Source organism: Megalobrama amblycephala, linkage group LG24 (genome assembly GCF_018812025.1).
Source record: "Megalobrama amblycephala isolate DHTTF-2021 linkage group LG24, ASM1881202v1, whole genome shotgun sequence".
In the NCBI taxonomy this organism is placed as follows: Eukaryota; Metazoa; Chordata; class Actinopteri; order Cypriniformes; family Xenocyprididae; genus Megalobrama; species Megalobrama amblycephala.
The window spans coordinates 14,411,146-14,436,575 of NC_063067.1; the positions used below are offsets into that span (position 1 = coordinate 14,411,146).

General features: G+C 35.9%; 1 protein-coding gene across 4 annotated transcripts in view; it reads left to right on the forward strand.

Moving 5' to 3' along the window:
• The window catches only part of klhdc8b (kelch domain containing 8B), a 136,214-nt gene that overhangs the window by 78,831 nt on the left and 31,953 nt on the right, over positions 1–25,430 (forward strand). For all 4 annotated transcript variants that reach the window (XM_048178165.1, XM_048178164.1, XM_048178166.1 and 1 more), the window contains 2 exons: positions 8,226–8,390; positions 23,373–23,597. In XM_048178165.1, coding sequence (XP_048034122.1) covers positions 8,226–8,390; positions 23,373–23,597 — 390 coding nt within the window. The remainder of the gene's footprint in view (positions 1–8,225; positions 8,391–23,372; positions 23,598–25,430) is intronic.

Below are 25,430 nucleotides of genomic sequence, written 5' to 3' on the forward strand. Positions count from 1 at the left end.
ATTTTTCATAGGTAAGTAAACATAAGAGTAACTATTTTACAATTGTAAGCAGTATTTCAAAATGAACACTGGACAAAAGCTAATTAAGTTTACCTGATTATTCATACATAATTTTTTATAAATGTTAAAATGTATCAAATGTGATACATCAGGCTTTTGGGGAAATGTTATTTGTACGTCTCTCAATCATCATATGGCATTACATTATATGTTTTGCCATCCCAAAAAACTACAGAGCTTTGATCATAAAACTAAGACAAATCATTGGGCGATATAGAATGACAACTGATATTTACAGTAGGCTATATGCATTTTATGAAAGTAGTCTGCTATACGGTTATGAAGATTGCACTGATTTATATTAAAGCATTAATATTTAATCTAAATTGCATATTTTTTGCTCAGTTTGGGATTTTTTTAAAATTGAGGTGTTTTTTTTTTTCATTCTCAATTATGAGTTCCATATTCTCACTATATAATACTATAAAGAGACAAAAGTGTCAAATATGATACTAAAAAAACAAAAAAAACATGCATTTTATATTTTGTCTAAAGGTTCAATAAACTTAAGATGGGTTAAGGGATACATTTTAGCATACCTAACATCTGAAATCTGTTTATAAAAGCATTGAATATGGTCCAATGTGGTTAAGTATTTTTCCATGCAGAACGAGTGACTGTTACGACAATACCCGGCTGAGTTCAGTTTGGCCGCGGATTGACCTAACAGCGTGAAACGCAGCGTGACATTAAATCATATGCTAAGACAGTATTTTGCTTGTCACACTGTGTGATAAATCAATCACAGCATAAATTGTATTTAAGCTATGTAACAGTACACAACAACTGCAGTAGTTTAATAATGAATTGTTCAGTTATCTGCATTATAATGACATGTATTATGATTATAATATACCAAATGGTTTCTGTACAAGACATATTCCTTTAAAAATCTCCTAACAATATACAGCTACTCTAATAGCATTCAATATTTTTTTCAGCATGAGCAAGATATTATAAAGATGTCAGATACATGAAAAGAATAAGCGCTGATGTTGTCCTCAGTCCTTAGGGGAAAGAGGAGCTATTAAAAAGGACAGAACCATTTCCAAAGGCTTGTTTAATTTGGATGAAATATATGGCCAGGGACTTGCTGTGACAGAAAGTTGAAAAGTACTTAAAATACAAAAAGTTATAGTTTTTTTTTTTTTTTCTGAGTAGCCAGGAATATATGCAATACATGGATATCATTTTGATATCTTGTCTTGTTGTGTGCAACAGGTTGCTCAACTAGTGGTTGACATTCATTAATAAGTGAACACAGACATTTGGATTCCATCTGTTGTCTGACAACTGACACTGTGTCCTAACCAGACACGATGATATGTTTCTAGCAACAGGAAATTCATCCTTTTGCACTGGGCTGAAACCATTCACTGTCTGACATAAAGGCAGTCAGAAGATATTTGATGTTTAATGACAGTAATGAAGAGTGGAGATCTCACAGTGGGCAGGGCTACCACAAAATATATAAGACAAGCATTCAACAAAATGTCCTTCTGATTATTGTTTGTCACTGCCATGTATGTTTACAACAAAAACTAGGGGATGTCTGTCTGTGGAAATGCTTAATATATTACAGATTTTAATAGAAAGGTGCTCTAGAAGTAAAAATTGAATTTATCTTGGCATAGTTAAATAACAAGAGTTCAGTACATGGAAATGACATACAGTGAGTCTCAAACTCCATTGTTTCCTCCTTCTTATATAAATCTCATTTGTTTAAAAGACCTCCGGAAAACAGGCGAATCTCAACATAACAGCGACTGTTACGTAACAGTCGGGTGTACACCCCCAATATTTGCATATGCCAGCCCATGATTGAGGCATTAGACAAGGGCAGCCAGTATTAACGTCTGGATGTGCACAGCTGAATCATCAGACTAGGTAAGCAAGCAAGGAAAACAGCGAAAAATGGCAGATGGAGCGATAATAACTGACATGATCCATGATTACATGATATTTTTAGTGATATTTGTAAACTGTCTTTCTAAATGTTTCGTTAGCATGTTGCTAATGTACTGTTAAATGTGGTTAAAGTTACCATCGTTTCTTACTGTATTCACGGAGACAAGAGCCGTCGTTATTTTCATTATTAAACACTTGCAGTCTGTATAATTCATAAACAACTTCATTCTTTATAAATCTCTCCAACAGTGTAGCATTAGCCGTTAGCCACGGAGCACAGCCTCAAATTCATTCAGAATCAAATCCAAATAAATACAATACTCACATAATCTGACGCATGCATGCAGTATGCATGACGAACACTTTGTAAAGATCCATTTTGAGGGTTATATTAGCTGTGTGAACTTTGTTTATGAACTGTTTAAGGCAAGCACGAGCTCTGGGGGAGGGAGCGCGCGATTTAAAGGGGCCACAACCTGAAATCGGCGCATTTCTAATTATGCCCCAAAATAGGCAGTTAAAAAAATTAATTAAAAAAAATCTATGGGGTATTTTGAGCTGAAACTTCAGACACATTCAGGGGACACCTTAGACTTACATCTTTTAAAAAGAAGTTCTAGGGCACCTTTAATAGAAAACAGCCATGAAAAGTACCTTTGAAAGAAAACTGGTCACACTTTATATTAGGTGTCTTTAACTACTATGTACTTACATAAAAAAAAAAAAAAAAAAATGTACAATGTATGTATTGTGTAAATAGCAGTTAAAGACACCTAATATAAAGTGGGACTGGAACATTTGTGAGTACATTAGCTTCTCAAGCCATTAGATCTTTCTGCACTGTTCAGATATTTCTGTCCTGCTCTTTCTCTGTCCCTTTCATGCTTTACACAGTCTTGAACATGTCAGACCATATCGAATCAAACTGGAGAAATCATTTGTGGTCATCACAGTGAATTCAGTGAAGAGGATGAAAGTGAAGATGGTGGTCATGATCTTTGAGTGTTGTTTTTCTCTGTCATTTACACACAAGCCTTGAAAAACCTCTTTAACTGTTGCTTTCTCACTGTCTCCTCTCTTTCTGGGTGGTGATGTAATAGGTGTGTAATTTTCCAATTGCTAAAATACTGTCTCCTTTCACAGTCAGTGAGGATTTTAAATTGACCGTTCACCCCAAAAATGATAATTTTCTTATTGTTTACTTATATTTGTGTTGTTCCAAACTCGTATTCTGTTATTTTTGGGTTGAAAACAGTTTTTTCAGGAAATGTTTTGCAACACCTGCCATACAGAGACAATTTGAAGTGACTTGTGGTTGTCAAGCTCTAAAAAGGACAAAAAAATCCTTACCAAAAATAATTTTCACAGATAGAAAGCCACAGAAAAGAAATAAAGAAGAATATGTGTCAGAGTGCTGGAAAGAACATTGCTTTCACTGTTGCTTTCCACCCCTGAGCATCATTAATCTCTGAGCAAAAATGTAAAAACTATATCTAATTGATAAAATTCTTTCTAAAAGAGAATATACTTAGGCAGTTAATGAGGTGGCCAAACTACATTTCCCATCATTCTCTGTCACAGCACAAAAATGATAAGCTGCATTCAAATCATGTTAAACTAATCATATTTGTGCGTACTTGTGGATGACACCATAATGTCATGATTTTCTATTTTTCGATATTCTGAAGCTGGAGTAGATGGGATGTCAATTAAAGCCAGTGTTATTGTAGTATTATTTGTTTATTATGGTATTTATTTATTTATTTTTTTAAGATTTTTGCTTTTATTTTTTAGTTTTCAGTTTTTATATATATATATATATATATATATATATATATATATATATATATATATATATATATATATATATTTACTTATTTTTAAAGGTGCAATATGTAAGAATTGTCCAGTAAAATATCCAAAAAACTCTAGGCCAATGTTACATATTTTGTTAACTTGAGTACTTACAATATCCCAGATGTTTCCAACTATTTGTAAATCTTGAGAAAATTGCAATTTTAACCAAGACTCCGGGACGTGTGAGGAGTCGCCTGTCAATTGCGTCATATCCTCAGTTTCCTGTTTTATTTTGTAGAAACCACGGAAACACCAAAGACGCTTTAATATATTACATGTTTTAATAAACAAGGGAACAACTGTTTTGATATATTTATAGACAGAAAACGAATTATTGTTATATAGCTCAACACGTTTAGTCTTATTGTATAAATCTAATTTTCTTGATTTTTTTTTTTTTTGCGAGTACCATGCTTTACCATGCCTCAGAGAAAAACACTATTTTGTGAAGTTGCTAACATAGCATAATCAGATGCAGCTTTATTTTTAGTATCAGTAATACAGCATTTTCTCCATTATACAGTATGTTTTAAAATGAATTGCATGGCATTTATCAACATAAGCCATCCAGCATTTAATATGATAATCTAAACTCGATCTAGCTTACTGCAGTGTGCCACAAGTGTCTCACAGCAGCAGCCGAGCGAACGCACAGAGTAATGTTACAACATTTTCAACACACTCAAATGTATCTAATATGATAAACAGAGCTGCGTTACCTCATACTCATTTAAGCGGAAGCGGCGCCGGCGACTGTGTCATAATAAAAGTGTGTTGTGCAGTCGCTCCAGCGGCCTCGTTCAGCTCCCACAGCACTCGGCCCTGCTCTGCTTCATACTACAGTAACGTTAATAATCACATCCATGAACATGATTTCTGCCCGAGTCCTGTCCCGATTATTTTCCACCGGCTGTGAGGTGAAGACCACATGTCCCAAGATTCCGCGCTCAAACTTGGCGTCATCAAGCTACGCCTTTGTTTTGCATAGGCCTCTAGCGGACAGAAAATTTTACGTTTTTTGTGTAATATAATTTGATTTTAGCTATATTTAAATTTTTTGTTACCTATAGTTTTAGTTAACAATAACAAAACTGATTAAAGCATTATGGTGGAAGTAAATATGTATTGCTTTTTACAGTATCATGAGATATTTGGTATTGGTTTGTCTGCATTTGCTGTTGATGAAAGAATAAAGTTAGCTTGAAAATGCTGTTCATTTATCCAGTTTTTAAGGAGACAGGGTTGTATGACCAAGCTACCTTCCCATCATTCTTTGTGACAACCAATTACACACCTAATGCACATACATTGCTCTTCATTTTAATACAGTGGCACTAAAATAGCTTTTTCATTGGGGAGGGACAAAGACAGAAAAATTCAGAATTTAATAGGAGCTTCCCCAAGGGGGTTAAGGTTTGACTTCACACGGTCTAGTTAGACCCCGCTGGTAGATGGTAGATGACCCATAAACATCTTTTTTTCATTAGCATCCATTCAGAAATAAGCAGTATATTATGTATAATTTAACTGTTTTTTATAGCATACATTTTTCAGGAGCATATGTTGCATATTGCTATTACAACAGATGTTTACTAGTACCTTATTTTTTGGAGGGCACTTGAATGCATGACTGCATGTGCTCTCTGCTGCCACCTAGTTTACTCCCCGGTATCTCTCTCTATCTGTCTCATTTGTACCGCTTTTATCTACAGTCACAGGTTGCTGTCCCAGAGTACTGCAGATGTCTGAGTCAGCAGCTGCTGCAGTCATGCTAAGAGAGAAATACAGACATACAGAGACTCTATTTAACTAACATGCATCCTCTCTCACAGTCTTAAGTGCTCCATATGGTGATCATTAATGCTGTTTCCTCCTGGGATGATCCTGATGTCTTGATGTATGTGTTTCTGTGTTGTAATAACCCATATGCTCACATCAGTCAGTACTCCTATGCCCTCTCTCACATGCTCACATCCCATTGACAGTTCATTTAAATTATGACTACCCTCAATATCAGGATTCTTTTCTCTTCAACCATTGAATGTACTTCTCTCTCTCTCTCTCTCTCTCTCTCTCTCTCTCTCCATCTCCATTAGCTGTTGGCTGCACTGCAACAGGGCTGTTCTCTTTGCTGATGCTGCATTTCTCTCCACATTCATATTCTAATTTCACTGCTGTGCTGCATTTTAGTGTTTCCCTTGAAAACTTCATGAAGGTCACTTTTAGATTAGAGTTAAGCCTAAACTAAACTAACAGATCTGTTTCAAACGTATCAAGTGATATTTTCTCTGTAATGTATTGCACTCATTGGATTAGTTACAGTTTTAGTTTGTTGTTTTCATACTAAAATCCATTCTTTTATGCAAAGTTATTTTTTTTTTTTTAATTTTATTATTATTTTAATATTTTAGAACTGTGTTGAAACTGTGTTTAGCAACTGGGTCCTGAAGGAAACCCAGCAGAAAACATATGATCTAAACAATCATTTTCCATTTTCTAAAGAAAGACTGCTTTCTCAAAACTATAAACAAGAGTTGCAGATTTTCTTTTCAAAACTCTAAACACAAATGAATAATTTTACTCCATTCTCATGTTGAAAACACTAGCATTTAGAAACCATCACAATGTCATCACAACCTCAGTTAACAGACAGTTCTCATTTGGTGAACATTAGTATGCAAACTAGCAGTAAGAATGGGTTTGTAAAAATAGCTACAGATGAGTTCTTGGCTTTAGGTCCAAACAATGCAGAAAGTGCTCACATTAGAGGAAGGATATAAGTGTTGAATGAAGTCATTGCCATTCCATTAAGTGCCAACATGCCTTCTTCTAAAATGTAAATTAGGCTCTTTATCAGGCGCGTCAGTTGGGTATAGCAGCTACCATACCATGGCTGCCTGGTCAGGTCAATGCGAGTTTTTATTTTTATTGCAGGATTAACAGTTATATTACTACATGTAACATATAATTTATATTTTTAAATAAAACAGTAAGTAAATTAAAGTGATCTGGTTGTTATATTCGTGTCATGTGAGTTGAACGGCACTGCCAATGTGATTTTGCAGGGATTTCTGTTGAAAATAATGACCAATCAGAGGTGTTTAAGTTACCGGTAGTGAGAATCCACTCAGTATTTCTCAAAACACTAATTGTTTATTTAGCATGAGTTTACTAAGTTCTGCACACACACAAATTCCCTTATTATAAGAAACAAAGCAGAGACACAATGTAAATAATTGTGCAGTTTGACAGATTCATTGATTTAAAATGGGAGTTTTCACACAGACAGCTTCAGTAATTATAAAGGAAGCGCTCTTTACTTGCTGTCTAATTTCATTCGCAATTTGAAGAAAAGTTGTTGTTTTCCATGAGACTTTGTGACTTTTCATACATACGTCCATCCAAAAAAATGACAAAAATAGATATTTAAATGTTATAATAGTGATTGCTGGTCACTATTCTGCTGGCTATAAAGGTAATTTAAAGGGTTAGTTCACCCAAAAATGAAAATTATTTCATTAATTATTCGCTCTCATGTCGTTCTACACCAGTAAGGCCTTCGTTCATCTTTGGAACACAAATAAAGATATTTTTGATGAAATCCGATGGCTCAGTGAGGCCTCTATTGCCAGCAATGTCACCAAACCTCTCAAGATCCAGAAAGGTACTCAAAAAATATTTAAAACAGTTCAACCTTAATATTATAAAGCGACGAGAATACTTTTTGTGTGCCAAAAAAACGAAATAATGACTTTTCAACAATTTGTGTTCCGCATTCAAAGCATTTTTATCTTTATGCATACAATAATAATCTTTTACATTGTAATCCTTTTATTTTTAATTTGACATGTTTGTGTGCTGCTGCGCTTCCCTGTGTGTATAATAAGCAGAATGTATGCACATTGTGCACCCACATACAGGCGCATTAAAACACACTTTTTAAATAACAAATCAAATATTGCGGCATTAACTTTAGACCAGGTTTCAGTTGGTCAATGGCGCAGTCTATTTCAGTTGCCTCAAAATAGTAACGCGCCAACAACGCGCCTGAACACACCTCGTTTTCAGACCAGCACGTCCATGGGTCAGTTATATGAGTACATTCATTTTTAATGTTCTATCCTCTTAAGGGAAGAGAACAAATGTGGACTCTGAGGTTTAGAGGTAGAATTTAAGTAAACCTTAAAATAGCTAGAGCTGAGGAAAAAAGAGCACGTCTCTAGAGATTCTCCACTCCGGAACGGAGAGAACATTCCTAATTCAGACTAGTGACTCACTTCCACTGCTCTGTCATTTCCTGATTTGTTTGTTATTAATTTGTTTAATAAGGGATGCTGGGGACTTGGAAACAGAGTTCAAATTGATTTCAGTCTCTCTCTCTTTCTTTCTGTCCCTCTCAGATGGCAAGGTGTATGCATTGGGCGGGATGGGAGCTGACACGACCCCTCAGGCCTCGGTGAGGCTGTATGAGCCAACAAAAGACCAATGGCTGCCCCTCACCTCCATGCCCACACCCCGCTATGGAGCCTTCTCCTTCCTGCGCGGTAACAAGATCTATGTTCTGGGTAAGCCCTCACAAAATAGTCTCATAACTCTGAATAATTCTGTTGTTTGTCAGAAACACACTCTTGGTTCCCTAGGAATAATACGACAAGACCAAATAATAAAAAAAAGGGTAGGCAGACACAGCAGAGTCTAATGGTAGAACTTTTGTTTAGTGTGAAAGGGGAGCCGCAGTTCAAATCCCAAGCTAGTCACCTCCGATACCAGATTCTCTAAATTGTAATGTTGACATGCATTCTCTGTAAAGCTGCTTTGAAACGATATGTATCGTGAAAAGCGCTATACAAATAAATGTGAATTGAATTGAACTGAATAACATATTGTTTTTTAAAATGCCAGAAAAAATCAACTCATTTTGACTGCTGATGAACATTAACATTTTGATCAACAGGAAGAACACAGCATTTATTTGAAATAGAAATCTTTTGTAACATTATAAATGTTTTTACTGGCAATTGTGATTAGTTTAACGCGTCCTTGTCAAATAAAAGTTACTGACCCCAAACCTCTGAATGGTAGTGTTATAAATATATAAACATACATTGCTCTCTTGGCAGATGGTGTAGACTAGCCAATAATTATAATGTATCTTATTTCCTGTGTCAGACAGTGTCACAATATTCTCCAGGAGCAGCAGATGTGGTAACAACGCCTGGTAATTGTTCATGCCATGCCAGGGCTGATAAGAAGTGTGGAGTGGAGTCATTTCTCAGTGGGGGAAAGTGAAATCTGTGCTGCAATATGCTGCACTGCAATATCTGACGGTTTACAGCAGAGCTGATCACTTCTTACCTTAGTGTTGGAAATCACAAAGGAGCATTAAATGGAAAGCTACACTGCAGGTTCCCATGATACAATCAGTCAGTCCTTTAAAAGAGCCACAGCCTTAGGCAGCATGTTACTGCCACCAGTGGGCTGAGTGAAAGAGACACAGACCATAAGTGGCTATTTGCTACTCTGTATGTTAGTGTTTGTGTGTAAAAGTATGTATGTATGTGTATTTTATATATAAGCAGGGCCTAAAATTAGCACTTGCAAAGCGGCAAGAAAAAATCAGTGTTGGCGAGTATATAAAAATGGTGTCAAACACCAGGTTTTATGAATTCTAACAATGCAGAATTGTGAAAACATTAACGTGAATGACGCTCGGGACCGTTGACAGGCCAGTGCTGCATCGTCATGAAAGTTTAAGTCTTGCCAATTTAAATATTCAAGTGCAAGAACATGCGAAAGGGAACTCAATTAATTACTCACGTGCTGTGTGGTAAGATTTCTGTGTGGAAACATCCAAAGCGCACACCCAGAAGTCCATGTTTCGGACAGCACAAATACAGAATTGAGCTCTCTTTCACGTCTTATTGCGCATGAACAGACATAATCAAACAAAATTGTCAAAATGCCCGTCTTGGCAAGTATCCTTGTAAACATAGTCAGTTATGTCTTAAGTGAATGTAACAGTTAGAAGTAAAATGCATTTGTAAAAGTATAATGGATCTGTGCGTTAGCTCTTAAAGTGACAGCAGCCAAAAATATCCAAGTGAATTTTAAACCATGCTGCTCATAGAAGTGTATTCAATTAATTGTATTAATTGTATGAATTATATTTGTATTTTTTATTATTATTGATTACAGTGGGTACGGAAAGTATTCAGACCCCCATAAATGGGGGTTCTGGTCATCCCAAACATCTTCCATTTAAGGATTATGGAGGCCACTGTGCTCTTAGGAACTTTAAGTGCAGCAGAAATTTTTTTGTAACCTGTGCCTTGCCACAATTCTGTCTCTGAGCTCTTCAGGCAGTTCCTTTGACCTCATGATTCTCATTTGCTCTGACATGCACTGTGAGCTGTAAGGTCTTATATAGACAGGTGTGTGGCTTTCCTAATCAAGTCCAATCAGTATAATCAAACACAGCTGGACTCAAATGAAGGTGTAGAACCATCTCAAGGATGATCAGAAGAAATGGACAGCACCTGAGTTAAATATATGAGTGTCACAGCAAAGGGTCTGAATACTTAGGACCATGTGATATTTCAGTTTTTCTTTTTTAATAAATCTGCAAAAATGTCAACAATTCTGTGTTTTTCTGTCAATATGGGGTGCTGTGTGTACATTAATGAGGAAAAAAAAAATGAACTTAAATGATTTTAGCAAATGGCTGCAATATAACAAAGAGTGAAAAATTTAAGGGGGTCTGAATACTTTCCGTACCCACTGTATATAATTAGTTGAGCCGGACACAAAAAAATATTATTTTGTGTCATGGACCCAAATAAAGTAAATGTTTTATTATTATTATTATTATTATTATAAAAATGCCAAAGTTTTCTTTAAAGATTAGGGTTAATAGTTAATCATTTTCCACCTAGATATATGTGTGCATGTGTGTTATGGTATATAAACCCTTCGTTATGGAGACAAAATGTCCACACAAAGATGGCAATATCAGAAATCCTTGAGGAAAACAGGTTATAAATCAGAATGATGTTTCTGTGATGGGTAGGTTTCGGGGTAGGGGATACAGTATAAAAAACATTTTGTCTATGGAATGTCCCCATAAAACATGAAAACCCAACATGTGTGTGTGTGTGTGTGTGTGTGGGAATACACAAACTGATTAAATGTATACCTTTACTGTAATGTAATGTTGTTTGTGCATGTGGAGTGGTTAGACTATGTGTATGTGTAAGCTTGATGTTTGTTTGTGCCCATGGGTTTGATGAGCATGTGGAGTGGTCAGTATGGGGTCTTGTTTTGGCAGATTTGTCCTCTTTCTAACCTTTCTGCACTGTGAGACATTCTGTTCAGGTCAGACACAAAGATCAACTGCCCTGTCAGTCTTTGAGAAGTCATTAAAACTCTGCCTCCCTATACACACACACACTAATGAGGACATTCCATAGATTTCTGTTTTTTATATGAAGTGTAGGCTGGTTATGGCAAGAGTGATGGGCAACATCATCATCTCATGCCAACATATGATTGATCAGCCTGGTGAAGCAGACGTGCCCTCATTACTGTTACACAACTGGACTTTCTTTCTCTCACTGCAAGTACAACTTCTGTGTTTTTAACTTCTTATTTAGTCTTGTTCGGTTTCTTTTTACAGCTCACAATCTGAATAGAAATGTGGTTAATTCGGTAGAGATGCTCTGATGTGCTGTTTTAAGATTGCTTGAATGTAGATTAAGGAGAATATCTTCATTGCGTCTCTTCCCCTAAAAATCACCATCCATTTGCCTCTGGGATAAATAAATGGATTTATAAATAACTTCATCTTGCTTTAATGGTTTTGAGGACTTTTATTACCAATAGAGTAAAAGTGATTTTTCTAAAGTAAAGTGTTTGTTCACTTAAACTATTTATACAGATTTCCTTGGTAACTCTAAGCTCTCATTTTATGAATCCAACTCATTTACAACCCCTCAAAAACTTAACCTACTTTGAAATGATTAGAAATTGAGATATAATGTTTGAAGTATGTGAAATGTGGAGAAATAAGGATATTTTCCCTCTGGACTCATGATTCTTCTCCTATACTGTGACACAGTTTTGTCTTGATGGTTAGGCTTAAACTCATTGATTTGACATCACAGGGAATAATTCATTCAGAGTCTCTTTGTATGCAACCCTTGCTTTTACTTATATCCCTCCTTGCAGTCTTCATCTTTCTTTCTTTCATTCTATCTCTGTTTTCCTCTCCCTCTCCCTCTAACTTGCACTCAAAGGGCCACTCGCCTTTGTATTGCTTGTAATGCTTTGGATACAGTTTGACACTTAGGAAAAGTTTTGCATTGAAGATCTTCCCCTCTGACAGCAGTAAAGTTAAGAAACTTAATTCTGTTGTTTGTCAGATTGCTGGACCCCAAATAGAGCTGCAGCAGAATCACATTAAGGCCAAGAATGAGGAATGAGCCTGTATCACAGAATGCTCATTTACTTTTGATTTACTTTGGGATGCGCCCCGCGAGGTCTCGCACAGACACTCGATCACGCGTCACCCAGATGCACCACGCTATCTACCCAAAATAAAATCCCTACTGTGTGTGCTAATATTGTTAGCTCTGGTGCAGGCAGGAGAACGACGTGACCCCATTTGTATGGGAACTTAAATATTATATGAGAAAGTTTTAAGCTGCATGAAGGTGTATTCCACTGGTGTTGTTTTCATCAAGCTGAATGAAAGGCACCTGTCGCTGAAGACTCAGCACATGGCATTTGATTTGCTGAATAGCATGTTGTCTTTGCTGATTTTGAAAGAAATTCCACATGATGGATATAAACATGATAACATATGTGTGAAAGTGAACAGAGCTGAAAAAAATACCCTTTTTTAGCTGTAAGCATAATCAGATTTCTTCATGTACAGATACTCTATGGACCTAATCAGGGATGGAAATCATCAGATGTGGCAGTTTAGCTCCTCCTGCTTTTTTTTAGAAAGTTATAAACATGATAAATGGTGAAATGTTAATTGTCTGTGCTTATACAAAATGTAATTGCAAAGATAATGTTTCCCAACAGGTCTTTTATTATTCGGACAAATAAGTACACTACTGTTCAAAAGTTTGGGGTCAGTAAGATTTTATTATTATTATTTTTTTTAAAGAAATTTTATTCAGCAGGGACACATTAAGTTAATCAAAAGTGACAGTAAAGACTTATAATGTTACAAAATATTTATTTTTCTAATAATTGCTGTTTTCTTTTACTTACTTTTATTTATTCATCAAAGAATCCTATAAAAAATAATAGTATTATGTTTTCTACAAAAATATTCAGCAGCACAACTGTTTTCAATCAATCTTTAGCAGTAAATCAGCATATTAGAATGATTTCTGAAGGATCATGTGACACTGAAGACTGGAGTATTAATGCTGAAAATGAAAAAAAAAAAAAAAAAAAAAAACAGAAAAAAACCCACCCAAACTTTTATTGTTTTTGATTAAATAAATGCAGTCGTGGTGAGCATTAGAGACTTTCTTTATTTATTTATATATATATATATATATATATATATATACATACAGTACAGTCCAAAAGTTTGGAACCACTAAGATTTTTAATGTTTTTAAAAGAAGTTTCGTCTGCTCACCAAGGCTACATTTATTTAATTAAAAATACAGTAAAAAAACAGTAATATTGTGAAATATTATTACAATTTAAAATAACTGTGTACTATTTAAATATATTTGACAAAGTAATTTATTCCTGTGATGCAAAGCTGAATTTTCAGCATCGTTACTCCAGTCTTCAGTGTCACATGATCCTTCAGAAATCATTCTAATATGCTGATCTGCTGCTCAATAAACATTTATGATTATTTTCAATGTTGAAAACAGTTGTGTACTTTTTTTTCAGGATTCCTTGATGAATAGAAAGTTCAAAAGAACAGCATTTATCTGAAATACAAAGCTTCTGTAGCATTATACACTACCGTTCAAAAGTTTGGGGTCAGTAAGAATTTTTATTTTTATTTTTTTGAAAAGAAATTAAAGAAATGAATACTTTTATTCAGCAAGGATGCATTAAATCAATCAAAAGTGGCAGTAAAGACATTTATAATGTTACAAAAGATTAGATTTCAGATAAACACTGTTCTTTTGAACTTTCTATTCATAAAATAATCCTGAAAAAAAATATTGCGCACAAATATTTTGTACAATTGTACACATTAAATGTTTCTTGAGCAGCAGATCAGCATATTAGAATGATTTCTGAAGGATCATGTGACACTGAAGACTGGAGTAATGATGCTGAAAATTCAGCTTTGCATCACAGGAATAAATTACTTTGTGAAATATATTCAAATAGAAAACAGTTATTTTAAATTGTTTAAACGTTTGAATAGTAGTGTAGTTGTGCTCAAACTCATGCCATTATTTGAACCAGTAGTTGACATTTGAAATTAACTGAAAAATGTCTGTACCAACAATCTTGTCTATATTTTTTTAAGCAAAAGCTCTATACTGCAACACATGGGTCTTCAGGATGTCAAATATCATGTTCTCTCAAAAAGTGTTTAAAAAATACAACATTACATGAACTTAAGTAAAGACTTAAGTTAACTTAAAATTTTAGCTTCTAAACTAAAATTTTAGCTTCTAAATTTTAGTTTAGAAGCTAAAATTCAGGTCATTTTTCAGCCCTCATTAACATGTTAAAGTGTTAGTTCACAACTTAGTACGCAACTACCACTTTGACAGTTTATAAAGAGAACGTAAAAGTAGTCCATATGAATTGAGTGGTTTAGTCCAAATTTTCTGAAGAGACTGGATTCCTTTATATGATGAACAGATTTAATTTAGGCTTAATCAGTGAACATAAACAGAAGCTCAACCGAAACGGATTGACACACGAGAACAAAACTCTTCCCGAAGCTCAAAAGCTCATTGGTTCTCACAGGTCAAGCAAACATGCTTGAGCTTCCATTTACCACAGCTGATGTGTGAGTTGAAGAATGTTTATATGTGAATAGAAGCCTTAATTCAGTGTGATCATCATATATAGTGATTGTGTCTCTTCAAATAATTTGGACCAAACCTCTCAATTCATATGGATTAATTTTATGATCTCTTTGTGAACGTTTTGAGGCGCCAAAGTGGTAGTTGCATAGCTGTCTATGGAGGAACAGAGAGCTCTCAGATTTCATCAAAAAGATCTTCATTTGTGTTCCGAAGATGAACGAAGGTGTTACGGGTTTGGAACAACATGAGATTGAGTAATTAATAACAGAATTTTCATTTGTGGGTGAACTAACCATTTAAGTAAAATTCAAATGTAGTGTGTACATATATATTAACGTCAATAATGATTATTTTTCTGACTTAGATAAATATGAAGTTTACAAATGTCAATATAGGCTACTATATACACTATATTGCCAAAAGTTTTTGTACGCCTCCCTTTATGTGCACATGAACTTTAATGACATCCCATTCTTAATCCTTAGGGTTTAATATGGATTTGGCCCACCCTTTGCAGCTATAACAGCTTCAACTCTTCTTTAAAGGCTTTCCACAAGGTTGAGGAGTGTGTTTATGAAAATTTTTGACCATTCTTCTAGAAGCGCATTTGTGAGGTCAGGCAGTGATGTTGGCGAGAAGGCCTGGCTCACAGTTTCCGCTCTAATCCATCTCAAAGGTGTTCTGTCGGGTTGAGGTCAGGACTCTGTGCAGGCCAGTCAAGTTCCTCCACACCAAACTCGCTCATCCATGTCTTTATGGACCTTGCTTTGTGCACTGGTGTGTAGTCATGTTGGAACAGAAAGCATGCGCTGACCCCGCTCTGTGATTTTACATGGCCTACCACTTCGTGGCTCAGTTGCTGTTGTTCCCAATTACTTCCACTTTATTATGATACCACTAACAGTTGACCGTGGAATATTTAGTAGTGAGGAAATTTCACGAATGGACTTATTGCACAGGTGGCAACCTATCACGGTACCACGCTTGAATGGTGAGTGGTTGACCCATTCTTTTACAGATGTTTGTAGAACAATTGTCTGCATGCCTAGGTGCTTGATTTTATACACCTGTGGCCATGGAAGTGATTGGAACACCTGAATTCAATGATTTGGAGGGGTGTCCCAATACTTTTGTCGATATAGTGTATGTTGTTATAGTCCAGGTTTAAAATCCAATAGGAGGGCTTGACGTTGAAGATCCTGCTGTAACATATTCAAGCTCTCATGTTTTTTTGTTTTTAAATTCAGATTTACTGACAACGAATGTAATGTTTTGCATTGATGTGTGTTTTACTTTGGCAAGTGTGCATGATTCTGGCTACACAGTGGCCGTCTGTCTTCAAATCTGTCTGTCGATGGGTTTAAGCCAATAGCAGCTGCACTTCACTCAGCTCAGTATCTCACCCATACACGTCTCTGTTGAATCCTCTCGTGTATTTGCCCTGTTCCCCTCAGCTAATTTCTCACAATTTTGACCATGGAGGCTTTAATGATTGAAGGCAAAAGGCTGAAAGAGCTGAAAGAAGTTAATTAGAGGTGTCCAGAAAGGTCAAGAGAACAAGTCCTCTTAAATGGACTGCTATAACCTTGCTTCTTCCCTGTCCTCAATGATTTTTCCTCTGTTACTCTCTCACGCTGTCTTGACTGCATTTCCATTTTCTGGCCTCCTTTATCCATCTCTTCTCTCTTCTGCATTGTTTTTCAGACAGGTTCTTTCTCTCCTCCCTTTGTTTTCTCTTGTGTATGTTTTTTTTCGTGGCTCTCTGTTCTGTCCCAGAGGGCTCTCAGTAATGCCAAAGCTGGGAGGAGATCAGTCACATTGTGAATGCATAAGACAAGGAAAGAGAACGTGTGAGAGGGAAAGAATAATAAAGGCATACCTGGAAACGTGACAGTGTTTGATGCTTTTTGAGCTCTCGCATACATAAACAATGATTCACACCCTAGAGTTTGTACATTTTACATTGCTCTTTAAAGAGGTTTATGCTCTTGTACTGTACTATTTGTTGTATAGATCAGTCGCAACTGATTTCGTTTCAGGACCCAGATTAAACATCGGACTTCAAGTAGCGACCCAACACAGAGCCAAAACTGTTTATCATAGAAAAGTAAGAGAAATCAACATTTAAATTTGTTAGTGCTTGGCAGTGTTGACAATTTCGGCCTCTTGAAATTTTATGGTAACAGTGTGGTTAGTATTTTATTTTGTTATTATTTTTTTTTACCATATGTAGGTTTGTTCATGGTTTTCAAGGATGAGGATATGTCCTACAACCTCTCCATGTTGGCATCTGCCTAATTTGGCTGCTTTTACCCAGTGACAGCCTTAGTCCCAAAATATCACAGTGCTCAATTGGGCATGTGACCTTTGACGTCAACAGCAAAAACATGAGACAAGTTTATTTTGCATAATCTTTAGTTTGATTCACCCAAAAATGAAAATTCTGTCATTGTTTACTCATCATCCAAACCTGTATGACCTAAAGGCCCCAATATACTTAAAGCAAAGTTCTTTTTCGTTCTTTGTTTAGGGGTAAAACGAAGTTCAAAATATGTGAGCATCGATATGCTGTAATTGAACATCTGACATCCACCCACACTGCTGAGAGCAACGGTTAGATGAATATGTAAAAATGTTGCGCGCTTTCCTCTCGGTAACAAAATGAACACAACAAAATTGAGAAACTAGCAAGGATTTTTTAATAAAGCATAAGAAAAGCATCTGATCATGGCAACGTGGATATGCTTGTTTGCACAAGCTCTGTAATTCGGCACTCCAGTAAAGTCATGTCGTGTTTATATTATAACACTTTATAAAATAGATTGCTTAAAATCAAGTAGCTTTACCATATTAAACATGAAAAACTGTGTCAGTCTCTCATTTTATCAGAAGTGCAACTTCATTTTCTACTATAAAGCAGCTCTCCAGTGTTTACGTTTTCACTCGCATACGTCTGACTTCTATGGACTCGAGAGGAGAAATGAACTGGAAAAGATTTTCCGGGTGAAAGAAGGTGAAGCCTCAGTGCACACCTACTTTACGTAATGGCCACGGACGAATGGTAGTACGAAGGTGTTTTCCAGACAGTTCGCTTTGGCAACTGTTTCAAACTTCCAAAACAAACTTTTGTTCGAAATGACGTCACATCAGTTCTTCGATTTAGTTTGAAGTATATCAAGGCTTTAACACAAAAGAAAATATTTTGATAAATGTCTCAGTGGGGTTTTTGTTGTCCATACAATGGAAGTCAGTGGTAGCAAAAACCGTTTGGTTATCGGCATTCTTCAAAATATCTTCTTTTGTTTTTTTCACAGGGTAAAAAGTAGAAAGTAAGTCATACAAATTTGAAACAACATGAGGTTGAGTAAATGATGACATCATTTTCATTTTTGGATGAATTATCCCTTTAAATGCACAATTATATGCACTGTAAAAGAAAAATGTGTTGGCTCAACAAAAAAAAAAAAATGTAACAGTTTGCATCATTTTTTTTTTTTTTTTTTCGGAGTTATGACAACTTTGAATGAATTTACGTTCAACCAACAAGCTACATTGAGTTAGAGGAACTTAATAATTTGTAGCATTAACACAAATTTGTAAGTTGATTACTCAAAAAAAAATTAAGTCGCTCCAGCTACCAGAGTTGTTGGAACAAATTAATAATATCTATTTCAATTCAAATCCACAGCTATCATAGCACATGCTAACATAACTTATTTAACATGTATATTTAATGAACAAGTAAGATATTACTTGTCACTGGCATTGGCGCAGTCATTGCTTATAGAGTTAATGTAGTGTTTACCTGCATACTCTTCAGCACAGTGGTAACCACAAAAACTTCAACATTACAGAAACTCTTATAAATGTCAAACATAACAGTATTAAAGGTGCCCTCGAATGAAAAATTGAATTTATCTTGGCATAGTTAAATAACAAGAGTTCAGTACATGGAAATTACATACAGTGAGTCTCAAACTCCATTGTTTCCTCCTTCTTATATAAATCTCATTTGTTTAAAAGACCTCCGAAGAACAGGCGAATCTCAATATAACTGTTACGTAACAGTCGGGGTGTACGCCCCCAATATTTGCATATGCCAGCCCATGTTCCCAACATTATGAAAGGCATTAGACAAGGGCAGCCAGTATTAACGTCTGGATGTGCACAGCTGAATCATCAGACTAGGTAAGCAAGCAATAACAACAGCGAAAAATGGCAGATGGGGCAATAGTAACTGACATGATCCATGATATCATGATATTTTTAGTGATATTTGTAAATTGTCTTTCTAAATGTTTCATTAGCATGTTGCCAATGTACTGTTAAATGTGGTTAAAGTTACCATCGTTTCTTACTGTATTCACGGAGACAAGAGCCGTCGCTATTTTCATTTTTAAACACTTGCAGTCTGTATAATTCATAAACACAACTTCATTCTTTACAAATCTCTCCAACAGTGTAGCATTAGCCGTTAGCCACGGAGCACAGCCTCAAATTCATTCAGAATCAAATGTAAACAATATAACAGTATACAATACTCACATAATCCGACGCATGCATGCCGCATGCATGACGAACACTTTGTAAAGATCCATTTGAGGGTTATATTAGCTGTGTAAACTTTGTTTAGGCATTGTTTAAGGCAAGCGCGAGCTCTGTGGGCGGAGAGCACGAGATTTAAAGGGGCCGCACAGCATAAATTGGCTCATATTTAATGATGCCCCAAAATAGGCAGTTAAAAAAATTAATTAAAAAAAATCTATGGGGTATTTTGAGCTGAAACTTCATAGACACATTCAGGGGACACCTTAGACTTATATTACATCTTTTTAAAAAAAGTTCTAGGGCACCTTTAAGCACTAACAGGTCTTTCCCTTCACTAAAAACAAATAAATTAACATTTAATTTCAACATTTATTCTCTTTATCCAGTCCTATGCAAAACATGCCAAGAACTAGAAATCCACAGCCTAATTTCCAAAGCTATCGAGACAATTTCATTAAGTTACTACAACCTTTTTTTTCTTTCTTTTTTTAAAGCCAATTAATGCAGAAATGTGGCAAATCACTTTGGGGTCCAACCAGTTGAGAACCACTGGCTTTAGACCTCAGTAAGGGTAGATGCCATATTTAATTTGACTCAGATGTCAAATGAAAAATTATTATCAGATGAAATGTAACGGATGTCGTATTGTAAGATCCTACGTAGTGCTATTTTTATTGAGAATTTCCAGATTGTTTTGCCCACTGTGACCATATTTTCAGTGCTCATCCGCTGAATGATTTGTATCCAGATATACAATAGTATGACATGAACTTCCATCCATCACAGCCTCATTTTCATTCTCATCACGTTAAATATGCTGTCTGCTGTGACTAATGTCTGCTACTGTAGCTACACGCTCACAGAGGTCCACAAACAGATTCCTCGTGTTATCACTGAGAAGAGCTCATTGTTGTGTCATCTTTCTGCACATTTAAAATCCCAATAATTACAAGCTCGTCAAACATATTCCACATACAAAAACAATAAAAAAAGCCACATTCACATGACCTCAAGACAAGAGAAATAAGATCATTTTATATAATAATCAAATAATAATGGATCTTTAGGGATCTTTAGACTGTTCTGCATGTGTATAGAAAGGAACACTCAATCGCTAACTAATAAGTTGACAGCTCCTGTACTACTTCCTGTAGATTAAACTGTAGAGTATGGAGAGCCATATGGCTCAAAACATCACTTTTGGTGAAAGTGCAATAAATAATTTTTCTATTTTTGGAGCTGTGATATGCCAACTTTTTCCTTTCTGTGATTGTTTTATTGCGGTTAAGCACTCTTGTTGAGCTTTTAGCCTTTTTGTCTAATTCTAGCAATGATAAGACCATGGGTTTGCTGTGGTTTGTGTCTGCCAAATGCTTTAATGTAACAAAACAAAACCATTAGCCTGCAACAGTGATGTGTCCTAATGAATGTGGCTTCCTGTTTCTTCATTACTTGTGTACATGTTACTGTCTCCTTAGGATGATTATTTGTGTTGTAATCAGAAGCGTCATGCACCTTCGTCTCATTTGTAAGCATTTGCTAAATGAATAAATGTAAATGAGTTTGTATATTCAAGCCTGTGTATGGCTATAGGCAGTGGTGGATGAAGTACACAAATCAATTAATTGAGTAAAAGTACAGATGCCCAAATATAATATTACTCTTGTAAAAGTACTCCTTTTCAATTTTACTTGAGTAAAAGTACAAAAGTACTTGTTTTAATGTACAAACCCGATTCCAAAAAAGTTGGGACATTGTACAAATTGTGAATAAAAACAGAATGCAATGATGTGGAAGTTTCAAATTTCAATATTTTATTCAGAATACAACATAGATGACATATCAGATGTTTAAACTGAGAACGTATATCATTTTAAGGGAAAAATAAGTTGATTTTAAATTTCATGGCATCAACACATCTCAAAAAAGTTGGGACAAGACCATGTTTACCATTGTGTGGCATCCCCTCTTCTTTTTATAACAGTCTGCAAACGTCTGGGGACTGAGGAGACAAGTTACTCAAGTTTAGGAATAGGAATGTTGTCCAATTCTTGTCTAATACAGGCTTCTAGCTGCTCAACTGTCTTAGGTCTTCTTTGTTGCATCTTCATCTTTATGATGTGCCAAATGTTTTCTATGGGTGAAAGATCTGGACTGCAGGCTGGCCATTTCAGTACCCGGATCCTTCTTCTACGCAGCCATGATGTTGTAATTGATGCAGTATGTGGTCTAGCATTGTCATATTGGAAAATGGAAGGTCTTCCCTGAAAGAGACGACGTCTGAATGGGAGCATATGTTGTTCTAGAACTTGGATATACCTTTCAGCATTGATGGTGCCTTTCCAGATGTGTAAGCTGCCCATGCCACACGCACTCATGCAACCCCATACCATCAGAGATGCAGGCTTCTGAACTGAGCGCTAACAACAACTTGGGTTGTCCTCTTTAGTCCGGATGACATGGTGTCCTAGTTTTCCAAAAAGAACTTCAAATTTTGATTCGTCTGACCACAGAACAGTTTTCCACTTTGCCACAGTCCATTTTAAATGAGCCTTGGCCCAGAGAAAACGCCTTTGCATCTGGATCATGTTTAGATATGGCTTCTTTTTTGACCTATAGAGTTTTAGCCGGCAACGGCAAATGGCACGGTGGATTGTGTTCACCGTTTTCTGGAAGTATTCCTGAGCCCATGTTGTGATTTCCATTACATTAGCATTCCTGTGTGTGATGCAGTGCCGTCTAAGGGCCCGAAGATCACGGGCATCCAGTATGGTTTTCCGGCCTTGACCCTTACGCACAGAGATTGTTCCAGATTCTCTGAATCTTTGGATGATATTATGCACTGTAGATGATGATAACTTCAAACCCTTTGCAATTTTTCTCTGAGAAACTCCTTTCTGATATTGCTCCACTATTTTTCGCCGCAGCATTGGGGGAATTGGTGATCCTCTGCCCATCTTGACTTCTGAGAGACACTGCCACTCTGAGAGGCTCTTTTTATACCCAATCATGTTGCCAATTGACCTAATAAGTTGCAAATTAGTCCTCCAGCTGTTCCTTATATGTACATTTAACTTTTCCAGCCTCTTATTGCTACCTGTCCCAACTTTTTTGGAATGTGTAGCTCTCATGAAATCCAAAATGAGCCAATATTTGGCATGACATTTTGGCATGAAAATGTCTCACTTTCAACATTTGATATGTTATCTATATTTATTGTGAATAAAATATAAGTTTATGAGATTTGTAAATTATTGCATTCCTTTTTTATTCACAATTTGTACAGTGTCCAAACTTTTTTGGAATCGGGTTTGTACTTGAGTATTAAAAGTTGATGAATGTTTATTTATTTTGCAATTTTATATTCTCCATCCTACTGCTCGAGATACGTGGTGGTGGTTATAATGTACTAGAGTAGACAAACAGATAGAGCTTAAATAGGTTACAGCTCAGTCTGGCATCATTATTAATTATTATGAATTTAAGTAGCCAGCATTAGTCGATAAGGAAGATTATGCTGACATTTTATTGATCTGCAAGTAAGAAAATGTTTTATTTTATTACCAAAATGTTTTATTTTTATTACCATTTATCCCTTAAAAGTAAAAGTTTCCCAAAATAAAAATATTAAGATATAGTATAGATACTTAAATGTACTTAAGTACAATAACAAAGTAAAAATACTTTGTTACTGTCCACCACTGGTTGTAGGTGTGCTGTTAGATTTGTGTCTCTGTGTGTGTGTTGTGTGCCAAGGACCAAATAATATAGGCTGTCAGCTTGTCTGAGGAGACCAAAGCGTTGTCAGTGAATCGTGACATGTGGTAATCGCACACGTTGATTCCCAGCAGGGACAGACGTGACACACTGACTGAGTCCAATCAGAAAGATACCACCCCCCACCACACACACACACATACATACTCCATCTTAATCCTCCAACCCTCTTCTTACTTTCCCCTTCGACAGGTGGGCGACAAGGCAAGTTGCCAGTGACCGCATTCGAGGCCTTCGACCTTGAGATGAAGAGCTGGACTCGGTACCCGTGCATCCCCAGTCGCAGAGCGTTCTCCTCATGCGCGGCCAGCGACAGGGCATTTTTCAGCCTGGGTGGCCTCCAGCAGCCTGGACCCCACAACTTTTACTCCAGACCTCACTTTGTCTCCACTGTAGAGGAATTTGATTGTGAGCAAGGTGGGTAATCTCTTTTCCTGAATCTTACTTGACAAAACAATACACAACAGAAATATGAACATTAGTATGTCAAGACATTTTTCACTGTTGGAGTAATAAATATAACTGATATATGTACTGTAAAAAGGATGTTTTTCAAGCCAAGCTTTGCAAAGCTTACATTATATTACACTACCATTCAGAAGTTTGGGGGACACAAGATTTAACTGTTTTCTATTTGAGTATATTTTGAAAAAAAATTTTATTACTATAAATGTTGAGAATGGTTGTGCTGCTTAATATTTTTGTGGAAACCGTGATACATTTTTTCAGCATTCTTTGATAAATAGAAAGTAAATAAACAGCATTTATTTTAAATAAATATCTTTTGTAACATCATACATTTCTTTACTGTTCAATGCATCCTTGCTAAAAAAACTACTGACCCCATTTGAACAGTGATTTACTTTTTTTAAAGTGTCCTTGAGCTTGGGAAAGGTGCTATAAAACCTAAAACATTTTGGCTAGGCCTGTAAATAAGAATAAGTTTTTCTTCTCTTAGTGGGATAAATGGATCTCAATGTTCACACAAAGGGCAAGCTTAAATAATGGATGATCGTTTTTACTAAGTTGTTTTCATTGTCGTTTTCATTCAATTGTTTTCATTAAGTCATCGCCGTGTAAGCAAGTAAGTCGAAATATACAGTGATAAAACAGGTGGCAATATGTGAAGACAGGAGTGATTGTAATCAGTTAAGATACAAGGAATGAAAATTTGGTACATAAAAGACTGTAAGTAATGCTTTTATAACATATGTTTAATTTAATTCATCAAAACTCATGAATGATATGAAGTAGTCTGTGTAGAACAGGTGCTTTTATAATAAATACTGCTGTCAAGCAATTCAAATTTTTAAGTAATTACATGATATCCTGGTTAATTAATCACATATATTCATATTTGGCAATATACAAAACAGAAAAATACCAAATGAACATAATTCAAAGATATTACATTATTGGGGCAGATGAAATCTTTGAGTATACATACGGCTTTTGAAGTCAATATTTATTTTCCATATCATTAGCAACCATAAGCCAATCACTGGTCTACAGTCAATAGTAACTTGCTTTACGGTTAACATTACATTTTTTTGAAATCTTGGACTCTTTTGCATTGCTTTCCACTCTCTGTTTTGCTCTGTTGCTGTGGTTGAAACCTCTGCCAGTTGGGCTTCAATCTCTTCAGCCTTGCTATGTGACGGGCAGAAGAAAGATTGATGTGTTGTTGTGTGCACTGTACGTACAGCACCGGAGGGATGGAAATATATTTGTTTCTCTCTCTCTCTCTCTCTCTCTCTCTGGCTCTGCACAACAGGGTTCACTGGTATAACAACATGCTCTCTTGGTGAATACCTCCTATACGGTCCCTGTGAAAACTGCTTAGTCAGTCCCCTGGTCTTATAAAGAGCATAATTTTTTTATCCATTTCTTGTATTGGGGAAATCAACAGGGACACACTGAATATTTATTCACCTTCCTCTGAGCACAGGAAGTATGCACAGAATCCAGCTATATCAGCTTTAGATTATGCTGACTGGCCAATACACAGTTTTAGGAGAGTTTATGACTCATTTAAATGTATGGGTGCCCTGCATAAAATAACATCCTGCAATGGATATAAAATGTAAGTCGATCTTCAAGACATTCCAAACATTCAAGACTTCCAAACTTTACAATGTGCTTCCAAACTGAGATGCAGCTACATGCCTTGCCAGTTTAAAATGATTTTAGTGCTCACACCTAAAGCGCACTCACAGAAAGCCAGCTGTCACAGTGCTTGTACTAAACTAA